Source organism: Microtus oregoni, unplaced genomic scaffold (genome assembly GCF_018167655.1).
Source record: "Microtus oregoni isolate MIOR12 unplaced genomic scaffold, Mior012 000002F_ref0000024, whole genome shotgun sequence".
Lineage (NCBI taxonomy): Eukaryota > Metazoa > Chordata > Mammalia > Rodentia > Cricetidae > Microtus > Microtus oregoni.
Genome location: NW_024543061.1, coordinates 55,066,321 through 55,080,758, shown reverse-complemented (window position 1 = coordinate 55,080,758; position 14,438 = coordinate 55,066,321). Strand labels below are relative to the sequence as shown.

The 14,438-nt window shown below is 48.5% G+C and overlaps 1 protein-coding gene across 1 annotated transcript in view; it reads right to left on the bottom strand.

The window, feature by feature from the left end:
- Slc6a11 (solute carrier family 6 member 11) overlaps positions 1-12,956 on the bottom strand; it is a 118,994-nt gene extending 106,038 nt beyond the window's left edge. Inside the window, exons 1-4 of the mRNA XM_041639958.1 lie at positions 12,659-12,956; positions 9,530-9,664; positions 9,268-9,408; positions 6,696-6,786 (exon numbers count right to left, since the gene is read on the bottom strand). Coding sequence (XP_041495892.1) covers positions 6,696-6,786; positions 9,268-9,408; positions 9,530-9,664; positions 12,659-12,902 — 611 coding nt within the window. The 5' untranslated portion in view covers positions 12,903-12,956. The remainder of the gene's footprint in view (positions 1-6,695; positions 6,787-9,267; positions 9,409-9,529; positions 9,665-12,658) is intronic.
- Positions 12,957-14,438: the final 1,482 nt, after the last annotated feature.

Here is a 14,438-nt window from a genome sequence, read left to right as displayed (position 1 = left end):
TGCAGTGGCACGCCCTTCATGGGGAGAGGAAGCAGTGACACCAGGTGGGCCACAGCACCTACCCACCGAGATCTATACTGCAGCCATAGGCAAGATGCTGGGTGGTTGTGGAACAGGGTCAGATGGTACCAGAGTTCAGTTCTGACCTAGGGAAATGGACAATCTCCATGATGGCTTGGATCTTAAATGCCCCTGTAAAGGCTTAACACTCAGTAATGGCACTGAGGGTCATGGGACCCTTGGGAGGGTGAGCCTAAGAGGACAAGGAGGTTAGAACACAGGGGGTGTGCCTATGACCTAGTCCCCTTCCAGTCTCTGTCCACTTCCCAGATGCCATGAGGTGAGCCGCCTCCCCCATCATTTGCTCCACCCACAATGCACTCTGCCACCATGGACCCAAACAGGACCAAGTGAACAGAGACTTGGGAAGCCATGAGCAGAAATAGACCCTCCCCCTCCTTGAGGCTCTTTATCTGGGGGTGTTTTGACATACACACCAAGGAACGCTGACTAGCTCAAGTCCCCATTTCACAGGCAAAAGAGCCACTCGTAAATATGCCATCAGTGCAGCAGACCTGACCACAGGGCTCAGTGTAGGGGAGGTGTCACTGCCTGCAATATTACCAGGAGGAGTTACCTACTGCCAACTTGCAGCTGGAATGGGAGGGGCTAGGTAACATGCACACATCCGTCCACTCCCTATGACGTCCATTGATTTTGACAGTGTTTTCTAAGCACCTCAGATGTGCAGCCGACCACAGTGAACAAAGGACACAGGCTGCACTAGCATGGAGCTCTACCTATATTGAAGGCAGAGGAGAACGAGCCAGTTCACAGATGCAGAAGGTCAGAAAAGAGCTATGCAGAGAGAAAGCTGAGGGAATTGGCATCTCATTCCACTGTGCCACACAGGAGGGAGCTGACATCTGAATCAAGACTCAGTGAAAAGAGCCAGACACAGACCAAGGGAGGGCAAAAGCCAGGTGAGCAAGTGACCCTGGAACAAGCCAGGGCACATATGGCTGGGCTGGGACAAAAGCCAGCAACAGGAGGAGCAGAGAAGAGAAAGATAATGGAAGGAGGCCAGTGAGTTGGGGGAGAAGAGGAAGAAGAAAGGAGGAGGAAAGAAAATAGAGGGAGGGGAGGGAAGTCAGTAGGGGGAGGGAGGAGGAAGAGAAAGAAGAGGAGGAAGAAAAGGAGGAGAATACAGAGGGAGGGGCAATGAGGCAGCAAGCAAGATGCCTGTTCTCACAGTAAGAACAGGTTTTGTTCCTCTGAGCCTTGATTTCTACCCAAAGATGAAGAATTAAGATATCTGTGGGGCTTTGCAAAATACAAAGGAAACACACCAGCAGTAAAAGATAATTCAGAAAGGCAAGGCTGGGTCCTGATAAAGAAACAGCTGCAAACCCTCAGAGCCTAACCCCAGCTCAGCATGAAGCATGCACTAGGACACGCTCCTCACATGGGCTCCTGCGCAGTGACTGTAATTGTACCCAAGGTGAACCTGAGGTTGCTCCTAAAACCCAGGGACTGGGGAGAATGAGGGAACTGAGAAAGAGAAGGGAACACCCGGTCCATGTAACGTTGTCAAGCTCAATCCCACCAGAGGACGCAGGCTCAAGATTTGGAAATGAAGACATATTTAGATAAGCACACGGACTTGATGCATAATGGTTACTAAGGGAAACCACCATGGCCCGATTTTGAAATGTGATATTAGAAAGACAAGCTGTCCCACCCTACAAGCCCCTGCCAGAGTCAGAACCAGGACAGATGCAGGGTCTGGCTTGTCTTGTTGGCTGAATCATTTCAAATACATTCTGAAAAGGAAAAGTAAATTTTAAAATGAGTTTGATGTGGGTTGGGCTGGGCGCCCTCAGCAGTTGGATTTGATGATCATCTGTGGGTTTGTTTCACTAGTGTATTAGAGATGGGCACCTGTCATCTCTGCCTCCCTTAGATACAGTGTCTTTCTTACATGCAGCAAGAAGCAGGCATTTGTGGAATGTATGAACCAGCAGGCAGCCCAAGCCGATGCTTTGACCAAGCATGGTGGCCCTGATGTGAAGAGCAGGGACACACTGGGGACCTGAGCACTAGTGGGGAAACTGTAAACAGGCTACAAAAGAAAAAGTCCAGGAAGCATGGCGGAGGGACAGTTCTGGGGAAACTGAACCAATAAGCAAGGGCTTCCAGGTGGAGAACTAAAAGGTTCTTCCCAGAGCCTCAGGATCAACTACCAACTCAAAGCCAGAAATAATCACAGCCCAGCAAAGCATTCTCCAGCACTGGCTAGGTGGAATGTTCATGACGACCAGGGTATGTTGTGGAAGAGATGAGTCTAAATGAGTCCAGTGAATACAGGATGGTTGGGAAGCTGGGTTTATCAAAGATATACAGATGGTCCCTTCAAATGACACAGCCATCAGCTCTCCTCAAATTCTTGGCTTTTCTCAGATCCTCACAGGATGATGTGAGCCCTCACCTGGTCTCTGTATACTCTGAGCTCTCTTCTGAGAGAATGAATTGTTGGAGTGTGACCAGACACCCGAGGAAGTAGTCAGTGTACAGCAGTCAAGACTGCGTAGATAATACAGACCCACTACAGAGCTGCTGTCCCGCACGGCCCTTCACCTGGAGTGACCAGGCAGCTGGAAAAGGCTGGTGTTGGATGCACAGTAAAGACTTAGTGCAGTGGTGCTGGAAGTGATGGGTGCTGGGGGATGGGAGGCTCAGTGCGGGGCGGGCTCCTGCCCCTTCTCATGTAGGGTTTTCTAGACTTTACCAACTGCTTGCCTTCCTCCTCCATCTGCTCATATTCTCAGTACTCACTGACAGCCTTCCCAAGCCTGCCAATGACCACACTGACTGAGAAACAGAGACAGTGGGCAAATACGTTACACACATGTGACTCGGGCTAACAAGGTGGCTCAGTGGGCACCTGCCACCAAGCCTGAAGACAGGAGTGGAATCTTTAAGACCCATATGGTAGGAAAAGAGAACCAGTTCCCCAAAGTTGTCCCCTGGCCTCTCCACATGCATCGTGGCATGCATGTATCCCCTGAAAACGAAGAATACAAGGAAAACACAAACAACAATAAAACCTAAGGATTACACATATGTTGCAAAGGGGATGAGTGGTGTGTGGGGGAAACATACAGGGCCTCAAATAGATGTCGTCTCTTGATTCAGGTTGGTTTCCCTAAAAAAACACAAAAAATACTTTTTTTCACAGACCTCCAACGGTTTATGTGCAACACAAGCAAATGAAAACCTTTGCAGGGAACCCCAGCCCAGTATGATTGGAGAAAATCCTGCTGTCCCGCCCAGAACCAAAGTCTCTTCTCTAAAATGTACCTTTCAGAGGCTCCTTTTTGAGATTGACTCACTAGGCAGATGCCATTGGTTCTTATGCTGACTGCTACAAAGGCCACAATCAAAAGACATTTAGAAAACCCAAATAAATGAAGAGCTAGTTGAAGCATGTTCAAAAATGGACTGAAAACTCAATACAGGAGAGGTAATTTTCTTCAAATTAAGCTAACAGAAAAACGGACTTTCAGCCCAATCTCCACAAGGTTGTTTTCATTTCATTTTTATTGCTTAGGCTAAATAAGTTGATTCTAAAATTCATTTGGAACAGTAAGATCATTTTGAAAACGAACAGAGCATGACCAGGTCAAGGGTCACAACAGCAACACCAGGGCAACATCTATAGAGATACAAGAAGGTCAACTAGATGGGCAAAGACCATCAAAACAGACCAGTGCTTTTAGGAAAACCATGTCTAGTTGAGAAGACACTGCAAATTGGCTGAGAAGAGGTAAGGAACGGGTAACTGCTGAAGAAATCCAGTATCCACATAAAACAAACGCTGCATTTCCGCCTTTACCATACATAGTGTTCCTAGATGTGAGGAAACTGAAACATTAAAACTCTTGGGAGAAAAGTCAGAAACTGTTTGTACAACTTTGGGGGAGGAAAATCATCCTAAATAAGAGGCCAACTGTACCAGGCACAAAGGAGAAACCGACACACACAATATCATTAAAATGGAAAATTCTGTATACCATAAGAAAACCCACATGCTGTGTAAAAATCCTACAACAGGGAAAATCACGCATTTAAAAGTATAAAGAATGTTTACCTAAAAGAAAACACAAACCAGAGAAAGACAGGAGTCTGGAGTTTATGGGCGAGGCATCAAAATTATGAAAAGATGCTCACCTCACCACCAATTAGAAAAATGCAAGTTTCAATTAGTGAAATACCATTTCACACTCATTACGTAGAAGAAATAAAACTTGACTGGAGAAGCAGAGGCAGGAAGATTGCTACAAGTTCAAGTTCAGTGTGGTCTATATAGCAAGTGTCAGGCCACCAGAGTAACACAGCAAGACCCTGTCTAGAGAAAACAAAATGAAGCAAACAAAAAACACTTGCTCAGATGAAGTCCTGCATAGAAAGCAGAGCACTCACTTGGGGCTGGAGAGATGAGTCCGTGATTAAGAGCACTTATTGCTCTTGTAGAGGACCTGGGTTTGATTCCCAGGACCCACATGGCAGCTCACAGGGATCTTTAACTCCAGTTCCAGAGGATCTGACACTCTCTTCTGGCCTCTGCAGGCATTGCATTTATGTGATACACATACAAGCAGGCAAAGTAACCACAAACAAAATGAAATAATCTTTAAAAAATAAAAAGCGCCACTGAGGGAAAAGTGGAGCAGCAGAAATTCTTACAAGCTAATATTTAGGATACACATAAGAGCAATCTCCATATTATCTGATAAAACAGAGGCCATGCATGGTCCACAGCCCGCCAGTTACACTCTAATGCATGATTTCGATGCATTCCCTTACAGTATGGGTTGGAGAGCAAAACTCCAATGCAACAGCAGTGAAAGACGGCTTATGGGAATGGGTTGGAAATGTTACCAGGGGCCCAACAGAGATTCCTAAGGAAATGCTGACTTTGGATCCCTTGCTCCTCTCTCTCTCTCTCTCTCTCTCTCTCTCTCTCTCTCTTAAATATTTATTTTTATTTCATGTGCATGTGTCTGTATGGGGGTGTCAGATTCCCTGGAACTGGAGTTACAGACAGTTGTGAGCTGCCATGTGGGTGCTGGGTATTGAACCCAGGCCCTACTGGAAGAGCAGCCAGGTGCTCTTAACCACTGAGCCATCTCCCCAGCAACCCCCACCCCTTGCTTCTCTCTTGCTCTTGTGCTTTCCACAAAAGGATGGCGCAGGAGCCAACTCTTGCCAAGCACCTGTCTCTCTATCCTGAACTTATAAACTCTACAAGTATAAGAAAGATAACAAATCTCTATTCTTTAGAAGCCACCCAGTTCCAGGTATTTTGTAGAGGTAACATAAAACAGACTAAGATGGGCTTGCAGACTAGAAACCATCAAGAAAATGCAGCTAGGTCAACTACTGTGGCGACGGGCAACAGTCTAACCCCATCAAGAAGATGGGGTAAATACAAGGTAACCATTCACACAATGCAACACTATTAAGGAGGTGTGTATAAGGAAGCCAGGATTATTGTATCCATATAGACTCATCTTAGAACCACCACTGAGAAAGGAAACAAAGTAAAAACAAAACATAAGGCTTGGATTAACCAATCCTGGAAATGTTTACAATAACTAAGGGGCATCTATTCTACTCTGGGGCACTTATGTAAGCAAAACAAACGCAAAGATGGACAGGAGAATTACGAATCTAATTTCAGCCAGACTTCTAGAGGGGAGGAAACAAATGGTATCTGGAAAACAAATTAAAATCACTCATCTTATCATAAAATCATAAAATTATAAGATCAACCCACCATTCATCCCCATATGTTACTATTACTAATTAGCCCTAAGGTAGGGGAGACTTCATCCATGAAGTCAGGTCTCGGCAAACTGAGAAACCTCAGGGAGCATTTGGTTTAGCCTTTAACATGTACAAAAAAACCAACTATCTATAGCTGGGTGGGGGACAATCCTGCAGCAGAAGTTGGGGTGACTGTATACCTCCCGCAGGTTGTGCACCACACACTTCTACAGTGCATGCTTCACAAGACACCTCAGGATGATGCTCCCCAGATGTGCATACAGCTTCCACAACTGCATTCCTCAGCCTTGTGAGGATCCTAGCACTTTAGAACTCTGGCAAAACTGTACCCGCTGCTGGGATGAGGGGTGCTCACCACCTTCCGGGTCCTTTCAACCTCACATCCTTCTTAAATACATTTGAAAGCTGCCTCTCCTTTAAAGTGGATCTACTTTTTCACACACTACTTCAGGTACCGAGAGCAAGATAGTCCCCACTCCAACCCTCCGAGATTTCAGTTTTCTAAGGCTAAATATACTCCTGGCTTTGCTTACGGCAAGCAAGAATTAGCTTCTCTGCTGCTCAGAATGAATTTTTAAACTGTTCTTTTACCAAGCACTTCCCACCCTAATAAGCACTAGGTATGCTGACATGTTTTCAAGGAACCAGAATGAGTTCCTCTCAGCTGCTCCTATGGGATGCCCTGAAGGACCCCCACATATGTCTGCTTCTATAGCAGTCAGATGGCCATGGGAGCCAAGAAGCATGGGGTGGAGGGAGTTGGGCTAGGTTTTTCCAGAAGGGATGGAGGGTGGGAGGGGATGGGGGACAGGGATGAGGACAGGGTCAGCTGATCCTTCACTTACTCCCAGAATTCCATGACCGGGGAGGTGGCATTCTGCAGGGACACATGACTGTAGTTGCTGACGTTCAGCTTCTGGAACTCCACACATTTCTCTGAGTGAGAACAAGACAAGACACATGCAGAGATTAAGCTTTATGGGGCTGAACCTGGGGAGGACAAGGAGTTGATGGCGCAGGCAGGTGGAGTTGGCAAACAGGGGTCAGAGCACAGAAGAATGCAAGCTTTGACAAGCTTCCCTGGTGGCCTGGCCTGGTTCTAACAGGAGTGGGAGGAGCAGGGCCAGACTCTGGCCCTTCCCAGAACCTACCCACATGTTGCCCCTGGCCTCATACCCGCACCATCTTCTAGTCTTCTCTTTCTCTGCTTAGTCCTGTCCATGACCTTGGCCTCTGTTGCCCAGTGGCCCTCTCTAGAAGAAACAGAACAGGTCACTCATGCCCAGTGGCTCTGGTGGAGGTGGCACATAGCAAGAAGGGACTACCATAGCAGTCTGTTGAACTGAGGGCTGCAGGAACTGGCAGAACACACACCAAGGAAGCCCTTGGTTCCTTCATCCCCTCACTCACTCAGGTGAGTCAAAAAGTTAGCCATTCTCAAAAATTTGGTCATCAAGGAACTCTGCAGCAGAACCATCTTCATATCCAGGTACAGAGCAATCCTGAGCTGTCTCCTCCTCCAGGAAGCCTTCCCTGGATCTCCCTCTCCTGAATTCTAAGTAAATAAGACATCCAAGGAATCACCTTCTCTATCTCTTGGCTATGAAGAAAAAGAATCCAAGGCATTGCTGTACACCCCCTCCCTCTGTAAAGCTCACAGCCCACTAAAGACAGAACCAAGAATAACTCCAGGCAGGGCTCCATTGCTGGCTGTCATTGACTTGGAACATGTTGGCCACCGCAGACCCTGTATCTGCAGACACAGCTGCCTGGGCCACTAGGCTTCAGGTTCCATAGGGGCAGAGCCTCCTGCACCAGCTCCTTTAGGACCCAGGCATTCTTTCATCTCAGGGGCCAGTGAGGAGAGAGCTCTGCAACATCTGGCATGCCTTCTTCTCACCGACAAACCCCAGTTACACCTGCCATAGGGAGAGGGGCATCTTAGGCACAACAGGGGTTCACGTCACAGGCTTTGAAGAAAGGGGATGACAAGCCAGGGAGGTCTTTGCTCCACTGGGAACAAATAACCTGACTGTCTGCTTTCTTCTCGCTCCTCTTGGCTAGCCCTAGCTTATGCTGAAAGCAGGTGGGTCTGGGTGCTCCAGGGAGTCTGTAGTGGAGTCTAGAACCTGACATTGTCAGCAAATATACCCCTGTCTGCTTCTGTGATGACAGTGTCCTTGGCTTGTATTAGACTCTAAAATGGTGCTTGCTAAATATTTTTCCTAAGAGTAATAATAAATTGGGTGTGGTAGTTCATTCCTGAAGACTCAGCTGATGAATCTTTATGAGTTCAAGGCCAGCTTGGGCTACAGAGCAAGTCCCTGTCTCAAAACTAAAAAAAAACTAAATCCAAGCAGAATAAAACAAAGCAGGCAGGCAGGCAGACAGATACAGACACCCCACACTTCTTCAGACATTCAATACTTGTCATGGAAAGCAAAAGTGATACAATCCATTGGTTATGCCTGCTCTGAGCACAGCAATTTCCGAAAAGGGTTAGATGGATATTCTCTTCAAGGTTGTCAAAGAAGTTCTAATAGGATGACAGATGAAAAGCAAACGGTGTATCAAAGTCAAAGGTGACCTACGAGACTCCCCACTATGTGGAGCTGGGCAGGGGAGGGGTTGCTGCCTTCAGATGTTTAGCTGGTTTGAACAAGTAACTAGGGTGTGGTGCTGGCAACTATTTCATCCTTAACAACAGCTGTTCCCCAGTCAGTGGCTGTGCCTGCTGCTGTCAAGTAGGGAGGCTGCCAGAGAAGAAATTCTTTAAGAGTAGTTGGGTGGCTGAAGAGTTGGCTCAGCAGTTGGGAGCACTGACTGCTCTTCCAGAGGACTCAGGTTCGATTTCTAGCATCCACATGGTGGCTCATAAGCATCTGTTAACTCCAGCCCCAATGGATCTGACACCCCCTTCTGGCCTTCATGGGCACTGCATGAATATGGTCACATACATACAAGCAGACACATACTCATACACAAAAAAATAAAATTAAGTGAATCTTTAAAAAGAGCCTAAAAATCAGATTTCTATACAATGTCTTCTGACTTTCAAATTCTAGCAACCAAATGCATTTTCTATTTTGTGTTTGTTACCATAAATGCAATAATCTTAACTGCCCTTAATTTAGTCCAATTCCTTCATCTTATGGAAGAAGATGAACCACTCAGAGAAGTAGGGCTGGAGAGGGACTCCTGATCCCCAAGTTGCAGCCTAGAGCTTTGTCATACTCTAACTCTGTCTGTAGGGCTCTGCCTTACCTGTAACTGCTGAATATACCCTGGGTAGGTGACCACTGTTCCAGAGGCCACTCCCAGGAAACTAAACTTATGACAGAGCCCAGAGAGTCAGGATGGATCACCAACCCCAACCCCCTCCACAGGACCAAGAGAGACCCAGCCTGGAGACCATACCTGTGTTCCACTCGTGCCCACAGGTGGCCCAGGGGAGCTCGGTGGTGAAGCAGTTGCTTAGGTAGAAGATGGCCCATGCCAGGATGATGATGTAATAGACATTGAGGTGCGCCTCGATCACCTGTGTTGCATAGCCAATGCCTGTGAGGACCAAGGGAAAAGAGCAGCTGGGGTCTCTGTCCTTTGAATCAGCCTTCAGCGACTCAGGGAAACTTGTCATCCATGAGGCAAAGTTTTCTTTGCTCACAAAATCAACACTTACCTTCAAACAAAGGGCAGACTTTCCTCCAGCAGGTAATGCCTCCTTCACTTGTGAACTGCCCCAGAGCCGTTTCCAGGAAGAAGACGGGAATTCCACAGCAGATGAAAAACACCACATAGGGAATCAGGAATGCCCCTGTGGGGGTGCAGAAGGGTGACATGGAAGCTGGCCTGCCGTTTCTCCATCCACACCAGGCTCTTCAGTGGGTATCTACTACAGGGCTGCACACAGTGCTCTTCCAGCTGCAATTCCAATCTGGCTGGGAGGGCTGGACCCAGAAAACATGGAGGGGGGCTTTGTGCCCTCGGCCACCTTTTACGTTATTCAACTCTCCCTTGCATCTCTGACCCTCAATTATTAAATGGGCTTTAATAATTAATATCTGACACCGATCACTTCTCAGGATGACTAAAATCAGAATGTTAAAAATTGCTTTGTTTGATCAATTCTTTTTGTGTGCGATTTATTCTCTTTGAGCATGTGAATACATACATGTTTGTGCACATGTATGTAGAAGCCAGGGGCCATTGTCAAGCATCCTCCTCTATAATCTTGACCCCATTTTTGATACAGGGACTCTCGCTACACCTGGGGCTCACTGGCCTGGCTGGCCAGTGAGCGCCAGGAATCCTCCTGCCTCCACATTCGCAGTGCTTGCATGACAGATGTGTACACTATGCCTGGCGGTTTATATGGGTGCTGGGGGTTCCAGCTCAGTCTTCATGCCTGAAGAGAACACACTTTGCCAGCCGAGCCATGTCTCCAGCCCCACCCTGCCCTTTCCATCTCTCTGTCCTTCAGCACAGATGAAACTTGTTTCTATCAAGTGTGTTGTTCCCTAAACTCTAATCTCAAGGGTGGGTGAAGGAGACCACCCTTATTATATTATTATATAGCCTCCAAGAGATTTTTCTCATAAAGGAAAAAAAAACCTTCTCAGGGAATTGTACAGTAAGAAGCACCAGGCTTCAAAGGGTTAAACACCCCTGCACATATGACTCAAGAAAGGAGCTGAATCCTAAGGAATTTGTAGCAAGGATCCCCCTGCTAAGCTGGTTTAGGGGTAGCCTAGGTAAGGACCACCCTACACACAATGTCCATGGCCTGAGCCTTTCTGCAAAGTAAAGGAAATGAGCGAAGGGAGCATGAGCTCTTGGGACAGATGGGGACACTCCCTAAATCCCTCATTTTCTTTCTCCCATCTAATAACAAAGCATGAAAACAGAGTGTTCTTCATCCGATGTCATGAACGGAGGCTTTACCTGAAATTGCTTTTGCTAAATGAAGCCTCTTTAACCGCTGGATTAGCAACTGGATCAACAACCTTGATTAATCCCCGTAGTGTGGACCTATCAACTCAGCTTTGAAAGGGGCTTAGCCTTTTCTGGGCAAGGGACTAATTTAAGATTTTACCCTGTGAATGAGATACTTTCAACTACGGTGGGGATCTGTAAGTCCAGCCTGTGGATATGTTATTTTGAAAAGAAAGCACAGCCCAGCTAGATTGAAGGCAGCAACTTGTGTACCAGGGTAAGTGTTATCCAAGGCCTGAATCCAAATCTATTTGATTAAAAAGCTGAAGTGGCTCCCTTAAGACCCCGTCATTCACCTGGGAGCCTCGGAGAACCCAACAGATGACTCTGGGTGAAAGCCAGCTGGCCTGTGTCTCACAAAGCTAGTACTGTAATTCCTAAAATAACCAACAACCAAACTGGGGTGTCTGCAAGGATGGAGGCTCTTGGCAAATCAAAGAGAGGGAAAAAAAACCAACAATGAGTCATTTTTCAACTTTACTCACTACAACCTTAAAAACAGTTCGTAGCAGGATTTGTGATCAATTCAATTTATCTCCATTTTCGAATTTGCAGAAGACTTCTTGTTTAACATTTCCCAGATGAATAAAGATGCTAATATAGTTTCTGCCTCATGCCAACCTAAAGGGATCCCATAGCTTTCTAAGCAGACACAGCGGCTTCTAAAGGATTGGTCTGCACAGTGAGTCTGGGCCTGCTGCCTCCCCTTGCCAAGCCACGGGCACTGTTGGCCACTTCATTACCAGTGCAGGATAGGCCTGGAGCAGCCTGCGCCTTCGGGGTGAATGTCCCCAAATAAAGGGCTTGGCCCAGGAAGTGTGGTCCACAGGCTCCTCAGCTGTTTGCACAGGAAGGCCCTGCTCTGTCTGCATCAGCCACCTTCTCCACCACCTTTTTAGGTCTGGAAGATTTTATTGAAGATTGGGATACCAAGATAGGCGAGGAAATGCTAAGACAGGCCTTTTCTGAGAGGAACTGTGCCATCACCGAAGCTTTTATTGGGATCTCTTGCTACTCTGCCATCCTATGGCAATATGAGGGGTGTGGGAGCATGGAGGGGGTCCAAGCCCTGGTCTTAGCTAGGTGTTCTGGGGCCCACAGCTTCCACTCTCTTCAGTGGCACTCTGAGGGCTTCTGGTCTCCCTCCAATATCTAAGCCTTTTCCACATACAAAATCAGCGTGGTTGCAGTTGTTGTGGGTGAGTCTGAGCCCAGTAAAAGAAACTGCTTGGTGCCAGTTTTTCCTCCAGAGAGGCCTAAAATACTTTCCCCAGAAATGTCCTGCAGAGCAAATTTAAAAGACCACAGAGACGAGCACACGGCAAAGCCTTCCCAAAAGTTGTTCCTGGAGTCAGCTCAAGCCTGCACGAAAACGAGGCCTTTGGGGTCAGAATCCCACTGTCGGCAGTAGTAAAACAGACTGCTTCTTGGACCCTTAGCCTCATCATCTTTGAGATCAGTAAAATCACTGATTTCCAAGGCAACCATGAGGCCAAAAGAAAAAAAAAGTACGAAGTCACAGCAGCTGAGCCTCCGAGGCTAAATTAAAGGGCTTCTGCCTAAAATGCCAGCCAGTTGCCTGAACGCAGAGCTCCGGGTCCAGGTCTATCCCTCATGCAGGTGACAGACGCTGCTCTGGGCCTGGTGGCAGGTGGCAGGTGGTGGCGCACTCAGGTGCGAAGCAGATCCGAGCACGCAGGCGCACAGAAACAGGTGGGCCACCCCTCAGCTCACGGGGATTAAGAGGGGGAATAGGGACCGTGCACGAGGGGTGTCCTCCTCCATAGGTGTCGCCCCGCATCCCCACCGTACTCACCTCCGCCGTTCTTGTAGCACAGGTAGGGGAAGCGCCACACGTTGCCTAGCCCAATGATCTCGCCAGCTACGCTCAGCACGAACTCCACCTTGTTGTTCCAGTGGCCGCGCTCGTGGACCGCTTTGTCGCGCGCCTCGCGCGTCCCCGCCGCGCCCCCGCCGCCGCCGCCGCCCAGCGCTTCAGACCCCCGCGCCTCCTCGGCCGCTTTCCCGTTGCCCAGGGGCAGCGCCTGCTCCGCAGTCATGGCCGCCCTGCCGCCTCGTGCGCCGGCCCCGGCTCTGCGCCGCCGCCCCGGGCGCCCGGGCTTTTGAGAGGCTCGAGCGGCGGGCGGGGGAGCCGGGGGTGGAGCCGAGGGAGCCGCCCGGCCGGGCTGCACGGGACCGGGACTCGGTATCCAGGCCACCTTCTGGCCCGCCTGAATCTCAAGGCGGGAACGATGTTGCTAGTCTGGTGACTTAACCTTGCATGCCAGGCACCTCGCTCAGCACCTCGACCTTGCGTGCCCAGCACTTTGCGGTACACTCAGCCCCTGCCCTTGCTCGCACCTGGTTTGCTCAGTGCACGGGGTTTGCCCGCACAAACCCCACTCACTGTCCTCCGAGTGCAGACAGCGGTGGAATCCTCCATCCAAGTCTAAGTGGGCTATGAATGCAACACTTGAAGTTCTACCCCCTCTCTGTGATCTCTCGAAGCATGGGCCTCAGTTTTCCCATCTCTACTCAGGGATGGATGGGGAGCTCTAACTTTTGAAAGGCCAACAGCTATGTTGGTCAGGTTCAGCTACAGGGGTCTGGCTGGGATGGGGTGGGACGTGAGATGAAAAGTACTGTGGAAGCTCCCGGATGACACTGATGGCTCTGGGCCTTCAGTTCCACCCTCTACCCCGCCCCTACACTGGAGTCTTAGTCACGAAGGTGTAGCATTGAGTGGGGACATCCAGAGAAGGGAGCAGACAAATCTAAGTTGAACGTCTTGTTTCACCTATATGAGCTGTGTGACATTGGTCAGTCTCCTGACGGCTTGGTCCTCAGTTTCCTGGTCTGCAAATGGCGTTTCCAACAATGCCTTCTTCGATTTGTTTCAGTTTTTTGTGGTCTGTTTGTTTTGGGGAAAGGTTAATGACAAGATGCTGATAAAGTACTCCTACAATAGAAATAAATGGTCAATAACCCTTAGCAGTTATTATCACCGTGCAGTACATACATGCGCACATCCATGCATACATCTTGGTCAACATGTCCCTCCAATCGGTTATACAAACAGCAGACAATACCCTGTGACGATGGCAGAGAACTTAGCATAACACGCTACACATGTGTCTAGAAAATATTCGCAGATTAAAGGCAGAGGTGGGCATGTAACTCAGTAGAACAGTGCTCGCTAAGCTTGTGTCCAGCCCTGACTTTTACCCGCAGGACTAGGCTGGAGCGGGGGAGGGGAGGGCAGATAGTGAAGACAGTTGGAGAGTTGACAGCTTGGTCTCCTGCCTATGGTGCCATCAGCTGACAGCAGAACCTCTAAGAGACAAGGCCTTACAGAAAGATCTCCAGGTTATTGGGGACATGTGTTTGCTGGGAATGTGAGAGTCCACCGTCCTCAGGAGGGTCTCTCCTGTCATCCTGAGGTAAGCCTTCGCTGCCCCTATGACACACTACTTCAGCGTGACTCCAAAGTGCAGGAGCCTCTTGGAGCCCGTGCCTGATACACTTTGGAAGCTGGTTCTTGAGCTCTTTGTTACAGGGCTGAAAAGCTGACTGGCTGACAAAGGGAGGAAGGAGAT